This window comes from Protomyctophum bolini (genome assembly GCF_963924005.1).
Source record: "Protomyctophum bolini genome assembly, chromosome: 16".
Lineage (NCBI taxonomy): Eukaryota > Metazoa > Chordata > Actinopteri > Myctophiformes > Myctophidae > Protomyctophum > Protomyctophum bolini.
Genome location: NC_137877.1, coordinates 37,965,703 through 37,982,772, shown reverse-complemented (window position 1 = coordinate 37,982,772; position 17,070 = coordinate 37,965,703). Strand labels below are relative to the sequence as shown.

Genomic DNA, 17,070 nt, shown 5'->3' with positions numbered 1-17,070 from the left:
TATAATTATGGTCCATGCCTGTGTGAAAAGTGGGAGTAATTCGTGCAGTTAATGATGAGATAACGCGCTGTCAGTGACATACAGACATTCGCTGAATTATAGTATGATAATCAATCTCTGTCTCTCTGTCTCCCCTCCTCTTTCTCCTTCCCACCTTTCTCCTTTCTGTATTCCCACCCCTCTCTTTGCTCATCCTTTTCTTCATCTTTCCATTCGTTTCCCCTCTGGCTGTTTGGTTTAATCAGGTAGTGTCGAATGTGCTGATCTTCTCCTGTACCAACATCGTGGGGGTGTGCACTCACTACCCGGCCGAGGGCTCCCAGAGGCAGGCCTTCCAGGAGACCAGGGAATGCATCCAGGCTCGACTCCACTCCCAGCGAGAGAACCAGCAGCAGGTGAAGAGACGGTGCCGTTTCCGTCGACTTAAAACTAAGATGGAAAAATGTTCGTCGACTACTAAAATGCTAGGAAGGGACTAGTGGACAAGAGATCCAGTATAAGTCATTTTACACTTGGTTGTATGCTGAAAATAGCAGATCTACAAGCTTTGTAGATTTGCTATTTTCAGCAAGTGTAAAATCAGTCATTACGACGGCATCAAGGCCCTCCAAAATGCATTTTAGTCGACTAAAACTAGAATAACACTAAAACATTCCAGGTGACTAAAATGTGACTAAAACTAAATGAAACCTATTCAAAAGACTATGACTAAAACTAAAATCTAAAATTTGCTGCCAAAAACAACACTGGTGAGAGAGAAATAAATGGGTACAATGGGTTAATAGTAGAGCGTTAGTTCACCATCCTATCGTCTTGAAGAGCTATACAGTGAGGGGGGCAGGCGTTCGGAGGACTGAAGTCTGTCTTATGATCATGATGCGAACTCCAATCCTCCCATCTCTGTGGATGGCAGAAATCCTTGGTGAAATATTTTTATCAAAGGCAAATAGAGTGCTACAATTTGTAATGGTAAAACACGTACGTCAGTGCTTACGCAATGGGGTTGCCTCGACTCAACAGGTGTTAACCCATTTTGGTGTTTTAAGCATTATGTTGTACTATATAGCTGTTGAAAAAGAGCAGATCTACAAGCTCATATAGCTTGTAGATCTACTAGATCGGCCATTGTCATATGTCATGTATATTTGGAGTCCTTGACATGGATATGTTTGAGAACCACTGACATAGAAACATGGGTTTTTCAGAAAACAGTCAGGATTTAGAAGATTTATTTATTTATTTCGACGTCGGGCCTAAATGCAGGTTCTCCCGTAGTGTTTAATAATATGGTGTCGTTCTCCTGTGTAGGGAGGGACGGTTGTCGGTGTTGCTCCAGTCGATGTCTGTGCTCCTTTGAAGGATTGGACATACAGTATAGACACAATGTAACTTAACCAATAAACATTAACAGCTATAGGAGGAGAAAAGGGTCTTTAACGTGCAGCAAATATTCCCAAGGAAAACCTTCCCTCATTCACCAACACACTCTCTACGGTTTGTTGCGCTCCTCGTTGTCTCTCTCACCAACAGAGCCTCCACCTGACACTGTGAATTGTGTCTGTGAAGAAACCGTTCCCTCATTTTAAAGTTTTCCAGCTCAATCACTCTCAGTGACACCAGTCCACTCAACTAGGAAGAAGTGCCCCTCGGGGCACAGGTCTCCACCAGGGCCGGTCAGGTTGTGGCCTCCTGGTGGCGCTATAATATGCCAATGTGAAAAGGGTGACATTTCTTCTTATGCCTTGGATGGCAATTGGATGATTTGAGGCTTTTTGTTCCAAAAATGTGTTTAGCAAAAATCCACCTGTTGGTGGCGCTATAACGGGCCAATGTGAAAAGCCAACTTTGAAAGCCAATGTTAGCCAATTATTATAAAAATATATAATATAAAATCCAGAGGTTCATCGTTGGCATCAACTTCCACTAGTCCCTTCCTAACATTTTAGTCTATTTTTTTATTTGTTGACGAAATTGTCAATATATTTAGTCGTAGTTTCAGTCATCATAGCTTAGTTTTCATTTAGTTTCCCTTTAGTCTTCATGTATTTCAAACTCCAGCTTGTCACTGTCCAGGCTGCATGAACAACAGCGTTCATATAGCACTCGTTTTTCTGCCCCCTCAATGTCTTATAACTCTGTCTTACTCTATGGCTCTGTCTGGACTAACCCTGCCGTGGTTGTAACTCTGTCTTACTCTATGGCTCTGGACTAACCGTGTTGCTCGCCCCCAAAGGAGCGCCTCCTGCTGTCGGTGCTTCCCCGCCACGTTGCCATGGAGATGAAGGCCGACATTAACGCCAAGCAGGAGGACATGATGTTTCACAAGATCTACATCCAGAAGCACGACAACGTCAGGTAGGAGGACAAGGTTGTGCGTGCATGTGTGTGTGACTGTGTGTGTGTGTGTGTGTGTGTGTGTGTGTGTGTGTGTGTGTGTGTGTGTGTGTGTGTGTGTGTGTGTGTGTGTGTGTGTGTGTGTGTGTGTGTGTGTGCGCGCGTGTGCGTGTGCGTGTGCGTGCGTGGACCAGGCATTCCAATATAACATTCTAAGTACCAACCAGTGGTGGAAAAAGTTTGGCCATTCAGTGGATTTTCTGTGGTCTGGGGGGTTTTCTCTGTGTGTTCTGAAGCCTTTTGAGCTGAAATGAAAACAAACAAAATCCCTCAACAGTGAACACCTTGGCAAATTCTTATGTCATACATGGGATCTGTGGACTCTTACCTCACAGTCCACAGGCCAAATCAGAGCACTTGTTTGAGCCAGAAAACCCCCAGACCACAGAACATCTATTGAATGTTAAATGTTCAGGGGTTTTTTTTTGGGTTCAATGGAGCTCAGAAAACCTAAAAAATAATAAGAAAAAAATGTATGTCACGAACCCTTTAATGATTCCACCGGACAGATAAACAGCCAAAATTAAGTTTGGCACCATCTTGTGGAATGTGCAACCACTACATTATGCTGATACAGAGATAAAGATCTAACTGAGACATAGCATGAGAAGCTTTTGTAGCATTCTTTTTTGGGTTAAACTCAAACTAATTAAACGGTTAAACTTCATAGCACTGGTCTGTGTATTTTAGTAACTAACCTTTATAACCTTTACTGGAGTAATTCCAATTTTCAGTATTTACCTACTTCCACTTACTACATCGCAGAGGCAAATAATTAGGCCTATTTGAAAACTTTATAGATTACTTTATGATTTTTAATACAAAACATACCCGGCAATTTGAAAATAGTCGATCTACAAGCTCACAATGCGTCACGACGTGGCGCATTGTGAGCTTGTACATCGGCTATTTTCAATATATCTTTATACATCTAATTTAACATTTGTGGAGTTGGTCACCTGACCAAAAGCGGTTGACAGAAACTGGTCGACATGTTCTGTTGCCCCAACAGGGGCAGAAACAAGGCCACAACCACGCTATTTACACACACTACAACTCGCTTACAATTCGCAAACCTGGCAACACTGCCCTGTGTTCATGCTGTTGTCAGAGGCCCGCCCCCGGCTCACACGTCACAATTTTCTCCGTCTCTCAGCTCGCAATCGGCAGCCATCTTGCTTTTTAGGGCTCTCGCAGGATAACAGACAGAAGGAAGGGGAGAAATTATTGGCTCACTATTTTGCTTATCACTTCTAAATCCCTGTATTTACAAAATAAAACACTCAGCGAATCCCTTAGTTAAATCAACATTGTTCATTGTCACTACTTGGATTGTGCCGAAATATTTACGTTACACGTATAGCTTTTGCTATTTTCGCCTGCCAGCCAATGCCGACTACACACGCCTGCACACACACACACACACACACACACACACACACACAGGAATGGCTATACGCCAGCGAGACAGCAGTGCAGCACTTATAATTTTCAGTTTCATTACATAACTGTCTTTCTCAGCGTGCGCACGTGCGCACACAACATTATTCAAGTGAAATGCGTAACGCCAATATTGGGCTCATATAGGCTACCAATACACGACGAAATAACTGACAGGAGTGACGGTGCTGTGAGTAAACTGACAACGCTTTCTGACAGAGAGAGAGAGAGAGAAAGACAGAAAGACGTGTTAGAGTAACGCGCGCGAGCGAGAGAGAGAGAACGTCAGAGAGAGAGAGAGAGAGAGGGGGGGGGTAGGGGTGGGTCCCGAACCTCGGGACCAATCCGGTACCGAACCGAACATGCTCGAGTACCGGGTACCCATTACAATAATTACATTTCGGTTCTCTCTATCGGTTCCTGGGTGACACCCTGGCCTGCACGCACGCACATAAAACAGCTGATTATAATCAGATCATTTTACTCGGAGCGCCAGCAACAGAATGGACCGTGGTAATCGCTTCCTATTGTTGCGTTGTCACACGTCTAATAACAACAACACGGAACAATAGACTCTTAACGATCCTCGGCCATTGAAATGTTAATGCTTAAGACTGGAGCGCACGTAGACACATACATGTCCCGACCCAAACATTGAGGAGCTAAAGTAAACGTGACGTTGTTGTGATTAAACATAATGTGCCACGAAAAATAGCTGTCCATAGATGTCCAAACATGATCGCCGTCACAGTCGCAATACTTTTCAGTTGTGTGGTACTTTTATATTGATTTAACTGTAACAGAAAGTTCTATCCAGACTATCGACAGTCCCATCTCCCAGTCACGGAGCTGGGACTGACAGTACACACAGAGACGAGAGAGCAGCAGCACCAGCTAGCTGAAGCCAGGTGTTGCCAGTATAACTCTATGGCAGAAACAAGCCACCTAGGTCTATACAAAATAAGACAAAAAGAAGCAACACTGGTAATTTCTGGCCAGTGTTGCCAAATAAGCGATTAGTAAGTAATTTAATTTAATTTATAAGCGATTTGGGGATTATTTTTGTAGATTGAAAAAATATTGGGGGTCCTTTGCTCTTGGCATGGAAATGTTTGAGAACCACTGCTCTAAAACAATATTAGACAAAGTTTGAGCCACAAACACATTGCTCTCTCTCTTCTCCTTTTGTATAAATTAAATAGGCTGTTTCACCATGTTTGCGTTTTTATGAGAAATAAAAAACACTTTCTGTTATTATAATAATTTATAACCCATCCGTTACTACATGTGCAGGGCACACTACTGAGTTTAAAAACACAGCTGAAACATGAAGTGGACTCTGTCAACTCCTGAAAATTCCTTCTTCCCATATTGCGCTGCAACGACACTGGGATGAGCCCGGCGAAGCCGGGCGAAATTCTAGTTTTTTTATATTTGAAAAGTTTGTACTTGAATTTCGTACTTTTACTTGTAACAGATTATTTCTATATTATACAGTATTGATACTTTTACTTACAGTACTTAGTAAGTGTCTATATAAAAAGGTTATCTTTGAAAAACAAAGAAAAGGTCCCGCTGTCGGACACTTTTCGGTGGATTAGACCTTCATCAGGACAGACGATGAGATGTGACGGTGTCTACACATACTGTACAAACCCATTCAGGACTGACGATGAGATGTGACGGTGTCTACACATGCTGTACAAACCCATTCACGTGTTCGCAACTGCACACATGCACAACTGTTGCCCGTGGTGGCGGCAGCTATATCTTTTAAACCTCTCTACAAAATACCGTCGTAAAACCGGCCCTACTTATAACGACAGCGAGGACAGCCATCAGCAACACAGTTGGCACTGAGTGTAATCAAGAGCCCATAATGTCATGGAGAGGTTACTCTTTACATAATTGGACAAGACTTGCCCTCAGCAGCCCGTGCTTTTCCGCTGACCCCTTGACTCTCTCTAGAGCGCACGTGCACACACACACACACACACACACACGCGCGCGCACACACACGTACACTACACACACACACACTGAAGCAGGGCAATGAATAAAGAAATGAAGACATGGAGTGGGGTTTGCGGGGGCACAGTGTCCAATGCATGCTCTGGCTGGCTGATTCAATTGGGGGAAACTATAGGTGGTATAGATTAACAGCGACGGTCGGGCGGCTAAGCTCGTCTGACTCTCGTGTGTCTTGACTGTGACCAGGCGGGTTAATGGCTAATAGCTAACAGGACCGACCGGGGGGCCCCCCGGTCGGTCGGGGAGCTATAAGCGCGATTGGTATTGGGTAATTGGGGCTCCGTTGAGAGGCCAAATCACAACGGGGAGAGGAACTGACAGCTCCCATTTGCTAAGACTGCTGAGAGAGAGGGGGAGAGGGGGAGAGAGGCAGAGAAAGTGCATGGGGATACGAAAGAGGGTGGAAAGATAGGAGAAGGGAGTCGGTCGTATAGAATTTAGGGTGTGCGTGTGCGTGCACTGTATTTAACCACTGTTTTAAGCATTCTGTTCTACTTTAGCTTTTGAAAAATAGTAATATTTATTTATTTTTATCCTGAAAATGTGGTGCAAAACTTTGAATATATATTCTTTCAGAGCGAACGTTTTTAACTCAAAACTTGGCTACCTGGAACAACATATTTTCAGATGGGGGGGGGGGGGGTCGGCGGCCAATTTCATAAAACCTCTGGGGTCCTTATTGACATGAAATCATTTTGAGTACCACTAATCAGCTCTAAATGGGTTGAGGGCTATACATTACCTGCTCTCACTCAAGGACTACGTATGTTCTTGGCCAGTGCGCCTGCTGTCAGTCCACTTGTGTTTTTTGTGTCTTCTGGACGAGAACAACATGCCCTGCGGCTTTCAGCGCGGAGGAGGCCAAAGCGGGCGGCATTATGGGGGCCGGATGTTTTGATGCTGCCTGCCTGCCCTCCCCTCCCCTCTCAGGGTCAGAGCAACAGTTCTGAAATGGAACACCATGGTGGCTTTTGTCATGCCCATTAATCTGACAGTGTGCAGGGTCACAGAGAGAACGGTTGCATAAAAAGATAAACGGTGATATTTACCTGCTTTGTATGTTGTGCAGCGATGTGTGTGTGTGTGTGTGTGTGTGTGTGTGTGTGTGTGTGTGTGTGTGTGAGACTGTGTGTGTGTGTGTGTGTGTGTGTGTGTGTGTGTGTGTGTACTGTACACACACTGCGGTGCAACCCTCTTGAGTGTGCATGTGCATGGAGGCATTTTTTTCCAAAGCATATCTCACAGATTGTGTGACTGTGTGTTAGGCAGGTATGTGTAAATAGACGCTGTCCAGAAATGAATGTTGCCGTGTCATGTTCGTGCCAGTGTCTGCAAAGGAGCACAGAAAGGGGCGACGGAGGAAGCAAAGAAAAAGATTCAAAATAAAAATGGAAAGAAAAAACGAACCAAAACAAAACGTTTAAAGAACAGTATACCGGTTGATTTTCTCCAATCAGCCAAACTGAATAATTGCAAGGACATGAAACAAAATAGTCATTCTAAAACGGGTAGTCCCAATACTTCATTCTGATTGGCTGGTTACCGTCACGTGACCGGTGTAAATTTCACCGATAACCCACTCCTTCAATCACTTTGTATCAAACTGCAGCCTTGTAGCTGAACTGGGGAAGGGGAGCGCTTCATTGCCTTACAAACACATGCCGTGCGGGCGTCTAAGCACCGCCCGGCTCATATGACTGTGAATGTGTGGCTGGCTGCGGGGTAGAAGCCCCTCGGCTGCGCCTCGGGACTGCCTACGCCCCCAGCCAGTGTAAAATACCCGGTAACCTGAGACCTCTCGTGGCTTATTGCTTAAACAGTCTCTCATCACCAGCGTTTTTCTGGTTGCATATTCCACATTTGGAATGCAACATAAACAATCTGAACTGCACACACATGGCTGCGGCGTCCCAAAACGGACAGTATATAGCATCTATTGTATACATAAACAAACAAAATAAAGCGACAGTCTCTGACCTTTTTCAGGCAGCCTGACAGGTATTTTGACCAGGACTATATGATCAGTGTGATGATGAGGGCCATTGGCGAATCAACTGTGGATAAGCTACGGGTAACATCTCCTCTACAGTGAGTCTAGTCTACACTACATTTTACGTGCCGGTGGTCAGTGGCCACTGGCGGCCTTATATATGTTTGGCCTCGAGCCTCCAGGGGGCCTAAACATTTTATTTTTTTGTAAAAAAAGAATAGTAGTAGGCCCAGTAGTAGTAGTAATATAGCATTGCATCGCAGCCGTCCAATCAGCCTTGTCAATTATTGATGAACTTTAATCTGTGAGAAGAGAAGCAGGATCTGGAGATTGAGAAAGACAGAGAGGGTTGTGTGTGTGTGTGTGTGTGTGTGTGTGTGTGTGTGTGTGTGTGTGTGTGTGTGTGAGCCTGTGTGAGCCTGTGCGTGCGTGCATGCGTGCGTCTCAGAGTTAGCCATCTAGCAGATAAAAGGCAGCTGGTTGGTGGCATTGCCAACCACGCGCTGGAGGAAACCAGGTCACAGGGTCAGGGCTTGCCAGCACAGCACAGCTTTGATTCAGCTCAAAGCTGAACTCCAGACCAGATTCCACTGGTGGAAGAAGAAGTACTCACATTTCTTACTTATAATCCATGAAGACCTGAAAGAAATGTCTTCTAAATGTTTCTATATCCGTGGTGCTCAAGCTATTTCATGTGAAGGAACCCCAAACTTATATTTAATTTGGCCGCGACCCCCCATCTGAAAATATGTTGTTCCAGCTGGGACCACGAAGAAGCAAAGATTTGAGATAAAAACTGAAAGAATATATATTCAAATATTTCCACGATTTTTCAATAGCTAATGTATATTGTATAATGCTTAAAAAACCAAAGGGGGTCCCGTCCTGAATGGGTTAAGTAAAAGTATCAATACTGTAATTTATAAGAACAAGAAGTACTTTGTTACAAGTAAAAGTCGGGCTGTTCAACATTTTACTTGAGTAAAAGTACAAAAGTATTGGTTTCAAAATGTAGTTGAAGTGCCAAAGGTAAAAGTAGTCGTTGTCTCGTTGTGCAGAATGTCCCATTTCAAGTTTACAAAAAGAACATAGCCAATCTACAAGCTCACAACGTGAGGGCTGAACTTGTTAATGGATGTTTTGTAATAATAATCAAAATCTGCAAAGTAGTGGAGTAAAAGTACAATATTTGCCTCTGAGATGTAGTGGAGTAGAAGTAAAAAGTACAGGAAATGGGACTGTCTCACACACTGTTGCCACAGTGTCTCACTCTCTCTCTCTCTCTCTCTCTCTCTCTCTCTCTCTCTCTCTCTCTCTCTCTCTCTCTCTCTCTCTCTCTGTTGTACGTGCTTCGCCTCTCTCTGTCTCTCTCTCTCTCTCTCTCTCTCTCTCTCTCTCTCTCTCTCTCTCTCTCTCTCTCTCTGTTGTACGTGCTTCGCCTCTGTCTGTCTGTCTCTCTCTCTCTCTCTCTCTCTCTCTCTCTCTCTCTCTCTCTCTCTCTCTCTCTCTCTCTCTCTCTCTCTCTGTTGTATGTGCTTCGCCTCTGTCTCTCTCTCATCATCCACTCTCTTTAGGTTAATGCAGACCACTGTGATTTTTGACCCCTCCACAACGGTCTAATGCTCAACCACATAAACAAACATCCACATTGTAGGGGAAACATATTAGCCAAACATTGCATGAATAAAAATAGCTTGAAGATCGTCTGATTTGTCGTAGACGGAACAATTAAGGTACAGAGCCAACTCGGGTCCAGTTTACTAAGTCTGGAGGGTTTAAAGTAAGCAATAAGCAATAATATCTCAACATTTAATGACCTTTTTCAGACAGCCAGCAAATGGGTAGAACGCTCCCGAAACAATGTAGTCTCTGTGACACATATAGGGGCCACAATCTGCATTCAAAGATGTTCCTAGAGGCTTTGTCATTGTTACCAAAGAAACCTACAAAAATCAGGAAAAAACAACCAAGAAGTAGACAGACAAATCGACCAAGCTTCTAGGAAAATCTTTGAATGCAGATTGTGGCACCTAGATGTGTCACATAGACTAAATTGTTTTTGGGAGCGTTTAACTCATTGCTGGGTTGTCTGAATACCAAAAACAAAAAAAAAGTAATTAAAATGTTGAGATATTATTGCTTATAGCTACTTTAATTTAACTAGGTTTAGGTGGCGCACTGATAAAGTGCCTGCCCCACCACGGGTGGTGAGGTCAAACAAAATGTTTGGTCAAACCATATGGGCTTCCATTGGAAATGCATTGGAGCGGCCATTAAACACAGACACAAGACAGGTCTCTTGAATGTGTGAACACAGCCCAGTAAGGCCACCCCCTCCTGGCGCTGCGGCCATCTTGGAAACTCTATAACACAATATAAACAATGGGAGAGAGGTGGGGCCGATAAAGGCCCTTATTCTGGTACTGTGCTATACTTCGCTTCATTGTCAAAAGCTGTCAAAATGCCTTATACTCAGGACTGATTGCTGTCAGTAAAGGGCTGAAATAAGGCCCTGCGACGTAACACCGTGTTCTGGTTCCTAGGTAACGGTGACATGGAGCTTATATACAGATACAGAACGTTTGTATGTCCCTCGTTCGTTCCTTGTCCTCGCTCTCCTCCCACTCGTAGTCGCAGCACTCTGTGGCGTGTGTTATACTGTGTTCTAAATAAGGGCTGCAACCGTCAGTGACTTTCTTTCATTTAAGCCCTTTAGACCCGCGACGAGATTCTATAAAAATGTCTTCGAAAAACATGACAGTTTTGTGAAGAAGCTATGTTTCTATGTCAGCGGTTCTCAAACTATTTTATGTCAAGGACCCCCAAAAACGTATATGTAATTGACCGTCGACCCCCATATGAAAATATGTTGTTCCAGGGACCCCCCCCCCCAGAGGCAAAGATTTTAGTTAAAAATGTTTGCTCTGAAATAATGCTCTGAAATAATACATAGTCGAAGATTTGCACCACATTTTCACGATTTTTCAAAAATAGCAGATCTACGAGCTCGTAGCGCGGCACAGAGTGCCGTGCTACGAGCTTGTAGGTCTGCTATTTTCCAATAGCTAAAGTATAACATCCTTAAAACACCAAAATGGGGTTCCCGTCCAGTTACGGCTATCGATGACGTTTTCGATTGATCAAATCAATCAAGAAGCATGACATGGCTAGTTAGGGCCATGTTCAGGCCAGGCGGGTGTACTTCAAGCTGACCCGTGCTACAGACCTGCCCTGGGTTGGCGGTTCGAATCCCGGCTCCTCCTCCTGTCCACATGTCGAAGTGTCCTTGGGCAAGACACTGAACCCTACGTCGCCTCCAATGAGTCGGTCGGTGTGAGCTCGCCACCGTCGGTGTGTGAATGTGGGAAGTGAGGACGCTGGCGTCGACTGTTCGCCGCTTCACCTCCCAATGTATGAATGAATGAACCATTGTAAAACTCTTTGAGCACCTGGAAAAGCGCTATAAAAATGCAATTCATTATTGTATGCTTTGTCGTACAACAGCGTAAAAAGTAACTGATAAGACACCAAATTGCTGATTTACAAGCTCAATATCAACAGTGTCACACAAAAAATGAAGTATACACCAAATAGGATAGCTGATCTACAAGCTCACATTAAAACATCACATCAACAGGGGGTCACATGGAAATAATGAAAGTGGCTCATCTACAAGCTCACAATGCGAGCGTTGCAACATGGTGAGCTTGTAGATCAGCTATTTTCTCAACAACAAAATAAGCAAGAAAGATTTTTCAACAAAAAATGTATCATTTTTGATTAAAAAACTGTTTAGTAGCCATAAACGTCAAGACGTCTAATTGCCTATTAAGTAATGGATTCCACAGGCGTCAAGACGTCTTCCCCTTTTTTATTTTATTATTCTTAAAAAATATATATTTTTTATTTTCATCCATATTTTGAAAATTCCTCTAATCTGGTGTACAGGTGATGACATGCACATTACATGCATAATATAATTACAAATTCTTTCTTTCTTTATAATGGGAGAATTGGCACTCAAAGCCTAAACTGGTGACCACCGCAATAAATGCTTAAACATGTATGTATAGCTGTTAGAATCCACAGAAGTGAACCTTTCAAGCCTGTTTTCTCAACTCGCTGTTTTCTGTAAGACTGAACAACAACCAATATGTCAATTTGAAGCTATGATTCCCTGCTTTCATTATGACATAAAAAGGTCCCCCAGTCAAATTTGTAATTGGCCTCAAATAACCACAGCTTTTCCTTTTGTAATGTATGCTGGCATGTTTTTATGGAATAGAGCTATTCATTCATTGATTAATTGATTCATTCACACACACACACACACACACACACACACACACACACACACACACACACACATTCACATTCTACGAGGCACCATACATGCTGCCGTCTTTCCCGCTAATGACGGACAATCTGTCCCCATGACAACAGTGTGCTGCACTTGCCTGCGAGAGGACGCTGCAAAGAAAATATCTGACTATTCTTGCAAATGTATAGCCTGGTAATAATGGGTTCATAAACCTTTTATTTTGTTGGTTTATGAACAATGAACCTGCATTGGCAGCACACTCAACATAAAATCACACATTATTGTTTCTGTCAGGCCACATTTCAACCTTGTTATTATATCTTTTATAGATTAAAATAAACATTCTGAGGAAGAGCCATGGTGGCCTCGAAACGTTACTCTAAAAACATCTGCAAGCCGGAGTCTTTTTTGTGCAGATTTTATTTATTTTTTTGCTTACATGACAAACTTTTGATACAGCAACAGATATACGTAGGATGTGTGCGTTTTCTGCACCTTAAAAAAAAATGATGTAGTTGTTTTAGACATACAAGTTAATTTATCCCCCCCCAGGCAGCAAGAGCATGCAGTCTATGCACTTAGTCTTGGTTTTAGTTAGCTTAGTAGTTAGTTAGTCTAGCTTAGTTTTCATTTTAGTTTCCATTATTTTCCGTCAGTGAAAAAAGGTAGCCGGCGAACATTTTTTTCGTCTTAGTTTTAGTCGACGAAATCAACACTGCCACCCACCCTCTTTGCTGTACTGGGCTTCACTGCAGGCAGCCGCACGCTAGGGCATTAAAGGGACACTTCACCCTTGTTGCAACAAAATATATGTTAATGACGTTTAGAAGCTTTAGAACTCTTTCCTGGGGGTCTTTATGTGTGTAATATGTGGTTTTAGATATTTTAGATTGTAGCAGTGAGCCTGTTGTCTCTGATGTCATGGACACTGGTCTCACTACCTTCCTGGACTACAATTCCCATAATTCTTTGGTGCACTGCTCCTCCTTGTGGATAGGGAGGAGAGCTGTCTTACTGAGACAACATGTAGTCCAGGAAGGAAGTGAGCCCAGTGTCCATGACATCAGAGACAACAGGCTCACTGCTACAATCTAAAATATCTAAAACCACATATTACACACATAAAGACCCCCAGGAAAGTGTTCCAAAGCTTCTAAACGTCATTAACATATATTTTTTTGCAAAAAGGGTGAAGTGTCCCTTTAAGTAAGTAGTCGACCTGTCGACTAAAAACAAAATAGTAGTAGTTACCAATATAGTCACCAATGTACACAGTTTTTTAAATGTACAAATATTTATTTACAAAGAAAATCCAAATAGGTAGTTAAACAACTAGTCGACTAGTAAACTGTAGGCAACTAGTCAACTACAGTAGTAAAAATGACTAGAAGTGAATGCCCGCCCCTATACCACCCGCTGTGATCAGTTTGAGCCTGTTTGGTCTGAGGACCTCTGCATTTAGAACTATCATCTTAGTGTATTTGGTCTCACTCTGATCTTTTCTGGAAATATAAATAATACTGTATATATAATATAATTTAATGATGGAGCATTCAGTGATTTGGAGAAAAAAAACACCCTGGTATCAAGATGTGCACATGCACACAAGCGATGCTACAAGCAATAATTCCACTCACTTCATTACACATGTAAACCTGCGATGCGACATTAACGTTTATTATAATTCTGTCTTTACTTTTCATCACCTTTCATCACCTCTCTGGAGCTTACTTTGCTGTAAGTTAGATAATGGTTATTAGGTGCTAAGTAAACTATAAGCTTTATGTTGCTATCATTTCCTGGTGAGCTGCTAGAATTGTCCTCGTGCTTCTGTCAACTGTGCCGTTGAAATGAAGTGTTTCAGAAACACTTTAGTCTAGGGAGGCTTATACAGTGAGCGCAGAATAAACACAATTCCCAGTAACCGAGTAGAAAACCAGTGTCCAAGCAATAGAATATTTGTTTGTGTCTCAAACATACTTTGCACAAATTAGAGAAGTGCTACGTGAAGAATGAAGACACAGGCGTGAGATGAGGCCTATTATAGATGCCTAGCGGGCTTTTGTGGTCTCCGTTCTTTAAATTTGTTCTTAGTCAGTGGTGGAAGAAATGGTTTGAATTTGAAGTCCAGATGGAGCCAGGTCCCAGCAGGGGAGGAGAGATCTGCTCCAAGTACTTTGTATAGCACTGAGTTCACAGCACAGGCTTACTGTGCGTGGCGGGGCATGCTGCTGGGTTCTTGAGCTTAGTCCAGTTACCCTGGGTAAACATAGTACCTTTCCTTTCCTTTTCTTTATGGTGTGGACATTTATCATCGGTACTGTTTTGGTTGACCTCCTCGAAGCTGTTCTCGAAACCGCAACCTCAACTCTACAAGTTTCGCAAACGTGTCGCATTGTGAGCTTATATCGCCTATTTCTTTGCTGCAGAAGTAATGGGTTAAACGTATTACTGACAGGTTAGTATCAAATTTGAAAACGGCAACAAGTGATCTAAGTAAAAGGAACGATCGTGCACTCAAATCTGTAGCACACAAACCGGAACGCAGGAGATGACTTTGAGCAGGCCAGCAGCAGGTCATGGTTGATTGAAGTTGTGGTGAACGGTGTCAGGTATACGGTCGCCCCTAAACCATCTCACCCCCTCGATTTTCTCCGCCGACGACCTCACGCCGGGCCGCCCGGTTCCGACGGTTCTTGTATTCTTTATTTTCTTTCACTGAGAATAAGGTTGGAAATAAGTTGGCATCGATTTACTGCGGGTTAAGTTTAGGTATAGGGTTAGGTTTATAGGCATAGTTTTACTGAGGTTAAGGTTAAGGTTAAAGGGACACTTCACCCTTTTTGCAAAAAAATATATGTTAATGACGTTTAGAAGCTTTAGAACACTTTCCTGGGGGTCTTTATGTGTGTAATATGTGGTTTTAGATATTTTAGATTGTAGCAGTGAGCCTGTTGTCTCTGATGTCATGGACACTGGGCTCACTTCCTTCCTGGACTACATGTTGTCTCAGTAAAACAGCTCTCCCCCCTATCCACAAGGAGGAGCAGTGCACCAAATAATGATGGGAATTGTAGTCCAGGAAGGTAGTGAGACCAGTGTCCATGTACCCCCAGGAAAGTGATCTAAAGCTTCTAAACGTCATTAACATATCTTTTTTTGCAAAAAGGGTGAAGTGTCCCTTTAAGAATCAACCGCTTAGGCATCATTTACTTAGGTTACCGTACTTTATAGGAATACCAGGTCGCGCAGTTCCGCCCGGTGGGCGAGTTGGTAAAGGGGCGAGTCGTTTTGGTATTCGTGGTGAGCCTTTCAGCGCCAGCTTATAGGCTCCTTGCCTGCCTGGGTCGGTCGGTCGTCTCCCCGCCAGTGTCACAGTGTCTAACCTGACACTCTCTCCAACAACAGCTAGCCGTTGAGCACAGTGCAGAACACTGTCAGTCCACTCCTCCATTGTCTCGGCGTCTTTCACACAGGGAGGAACTGAAGTCACTGAGTCAGATGAGATCATCATCTGCCCCCGTGTTGTAGCGCTCGGTGTGACTGAGGAGGAGCGATGAATGTGTGTCCGCCCCGCGAACACAACCCTACCCCGCGGTGTCGCTTTACACACGGTTCTCAGGAATCGATAGCTGACTGTTCACACGCATGTATAGTTACTGTACTTGCATTGTAGCACGCTGTTGTGGGTGCACGCACACACGCACGCACGCACGCACTCACGCAACAAACACACAAACACAAAACCCCCTATAGTTTGACATGTCACATGCTACTTAAAGTACTTCTACTACTTCTTCTGTCCCTCTCTCTCTCTCTCTCTCTGTCCCTACAGTATCCTGTTTGCAGACATCGAGGGTTTCACCAGTCTGGCGTCACAGTGCACGGCTCAGGAGCTGGTGATGACGCTCAACGAACTGTTTGCCCGCTTTGACAAGCTGGCTGCGGTGAGGATCCAATCACGCACGTTATGCATGCACGCACGCACACAAAACATTTTGCACAAAATATTTCCATCAGATCATCTTTAATTAATGTTGTCTTTAATAAAGTAATTCCTTTGCCTAAATAATGGTGTGCGGGCCCTACAGTACCTCCTTCCACCAGTGCCTTATTGGCCCTCTGCCTGTCTGCCTGCACCCCCCACTGTTGAAGTGCGTGTAAATATATATAGAAATATAGCACTCATCCAGGAGACTTATATCTAGTATCTATTATCTTCACTTCAGTGTCACAAATGACATAAGTAAGTATTATGTAAAGTAATATTGCTCTTCGGGCAGAAACCTTTTATCTCCATATTTTAAATTAACAGGTTAAAGGAGAATTCCATGCTCCCCACCAAAGAGGTCCAGGAGTTATTTTGTGCAAAAGTGCATTATTGGCTATTTCCCCTAATATAAGCCCTCAATGGGGGTTGGGCTTTTGTCCTAATTCGCTTATTTCCATCAAAATAAGTAGTAAAGCGTGCCGCTTGGGATACTATTTAAATTATGAAGAGAGAATATATACAAAAATGATTTTTGAGCGATGGAAATAAGCGAATTAGCACAACACCCCAATGCCCCATTCAATTCAATGCAATTAAATTCAATTCATTGAGGGCTTATGGTAGGGGAAATAGCCAATAATGCGCTTTTGCACAAAATAACACCTGGACCTCTTTGGTGGGGACGTAACAACTACAAATAAAGGTAAGAAAGCCTTCTAGCATGGAATTCTCCTTTAACTGCGGACCATTTACGGCCATCTTTTTAGGCTAGACTACCTTAAGTTTAAAGTTACCTTTGAACAGCCACTGCACCGCCCTTCTGAGTTGCTGCTTGTCATGAAAATCCACTTTAAAACAGTGTAACGGTGTTGAAAACGTATTCTAAAGTGCCGACCACAACAA

At 43.3% G+C, this 17,070-nt stretch overlaps 1 protein-coding gene across 1 annotated transcript in view; it reads left to right on the top strand.

Annotated features, from left to right (window-relative positions):
• adcy5 (adenylate cyclase 5) overlaps positions 1-17,070 on the top strand; it is a 109,425-nt gene that overhangs the window by 54,798 nt on the left and 37,557 nt on the right. Inside the window, exons 2-4 of the mRNA XM_080785004.1 lie at positions 246-395; positions 2,234-2,355; positions 16,012-16,123. Of these exons, the coding sequence (XP_080641130.1) occupies positions 246-395; positions 2,234-2,355; positions 16,012-16,123 (384 nt within the window). The remainder of the gene's footprint in view (positions 1-245; positions 396-2,233; positions 2,356-16,011; positions 16,124-17,070) is intronic.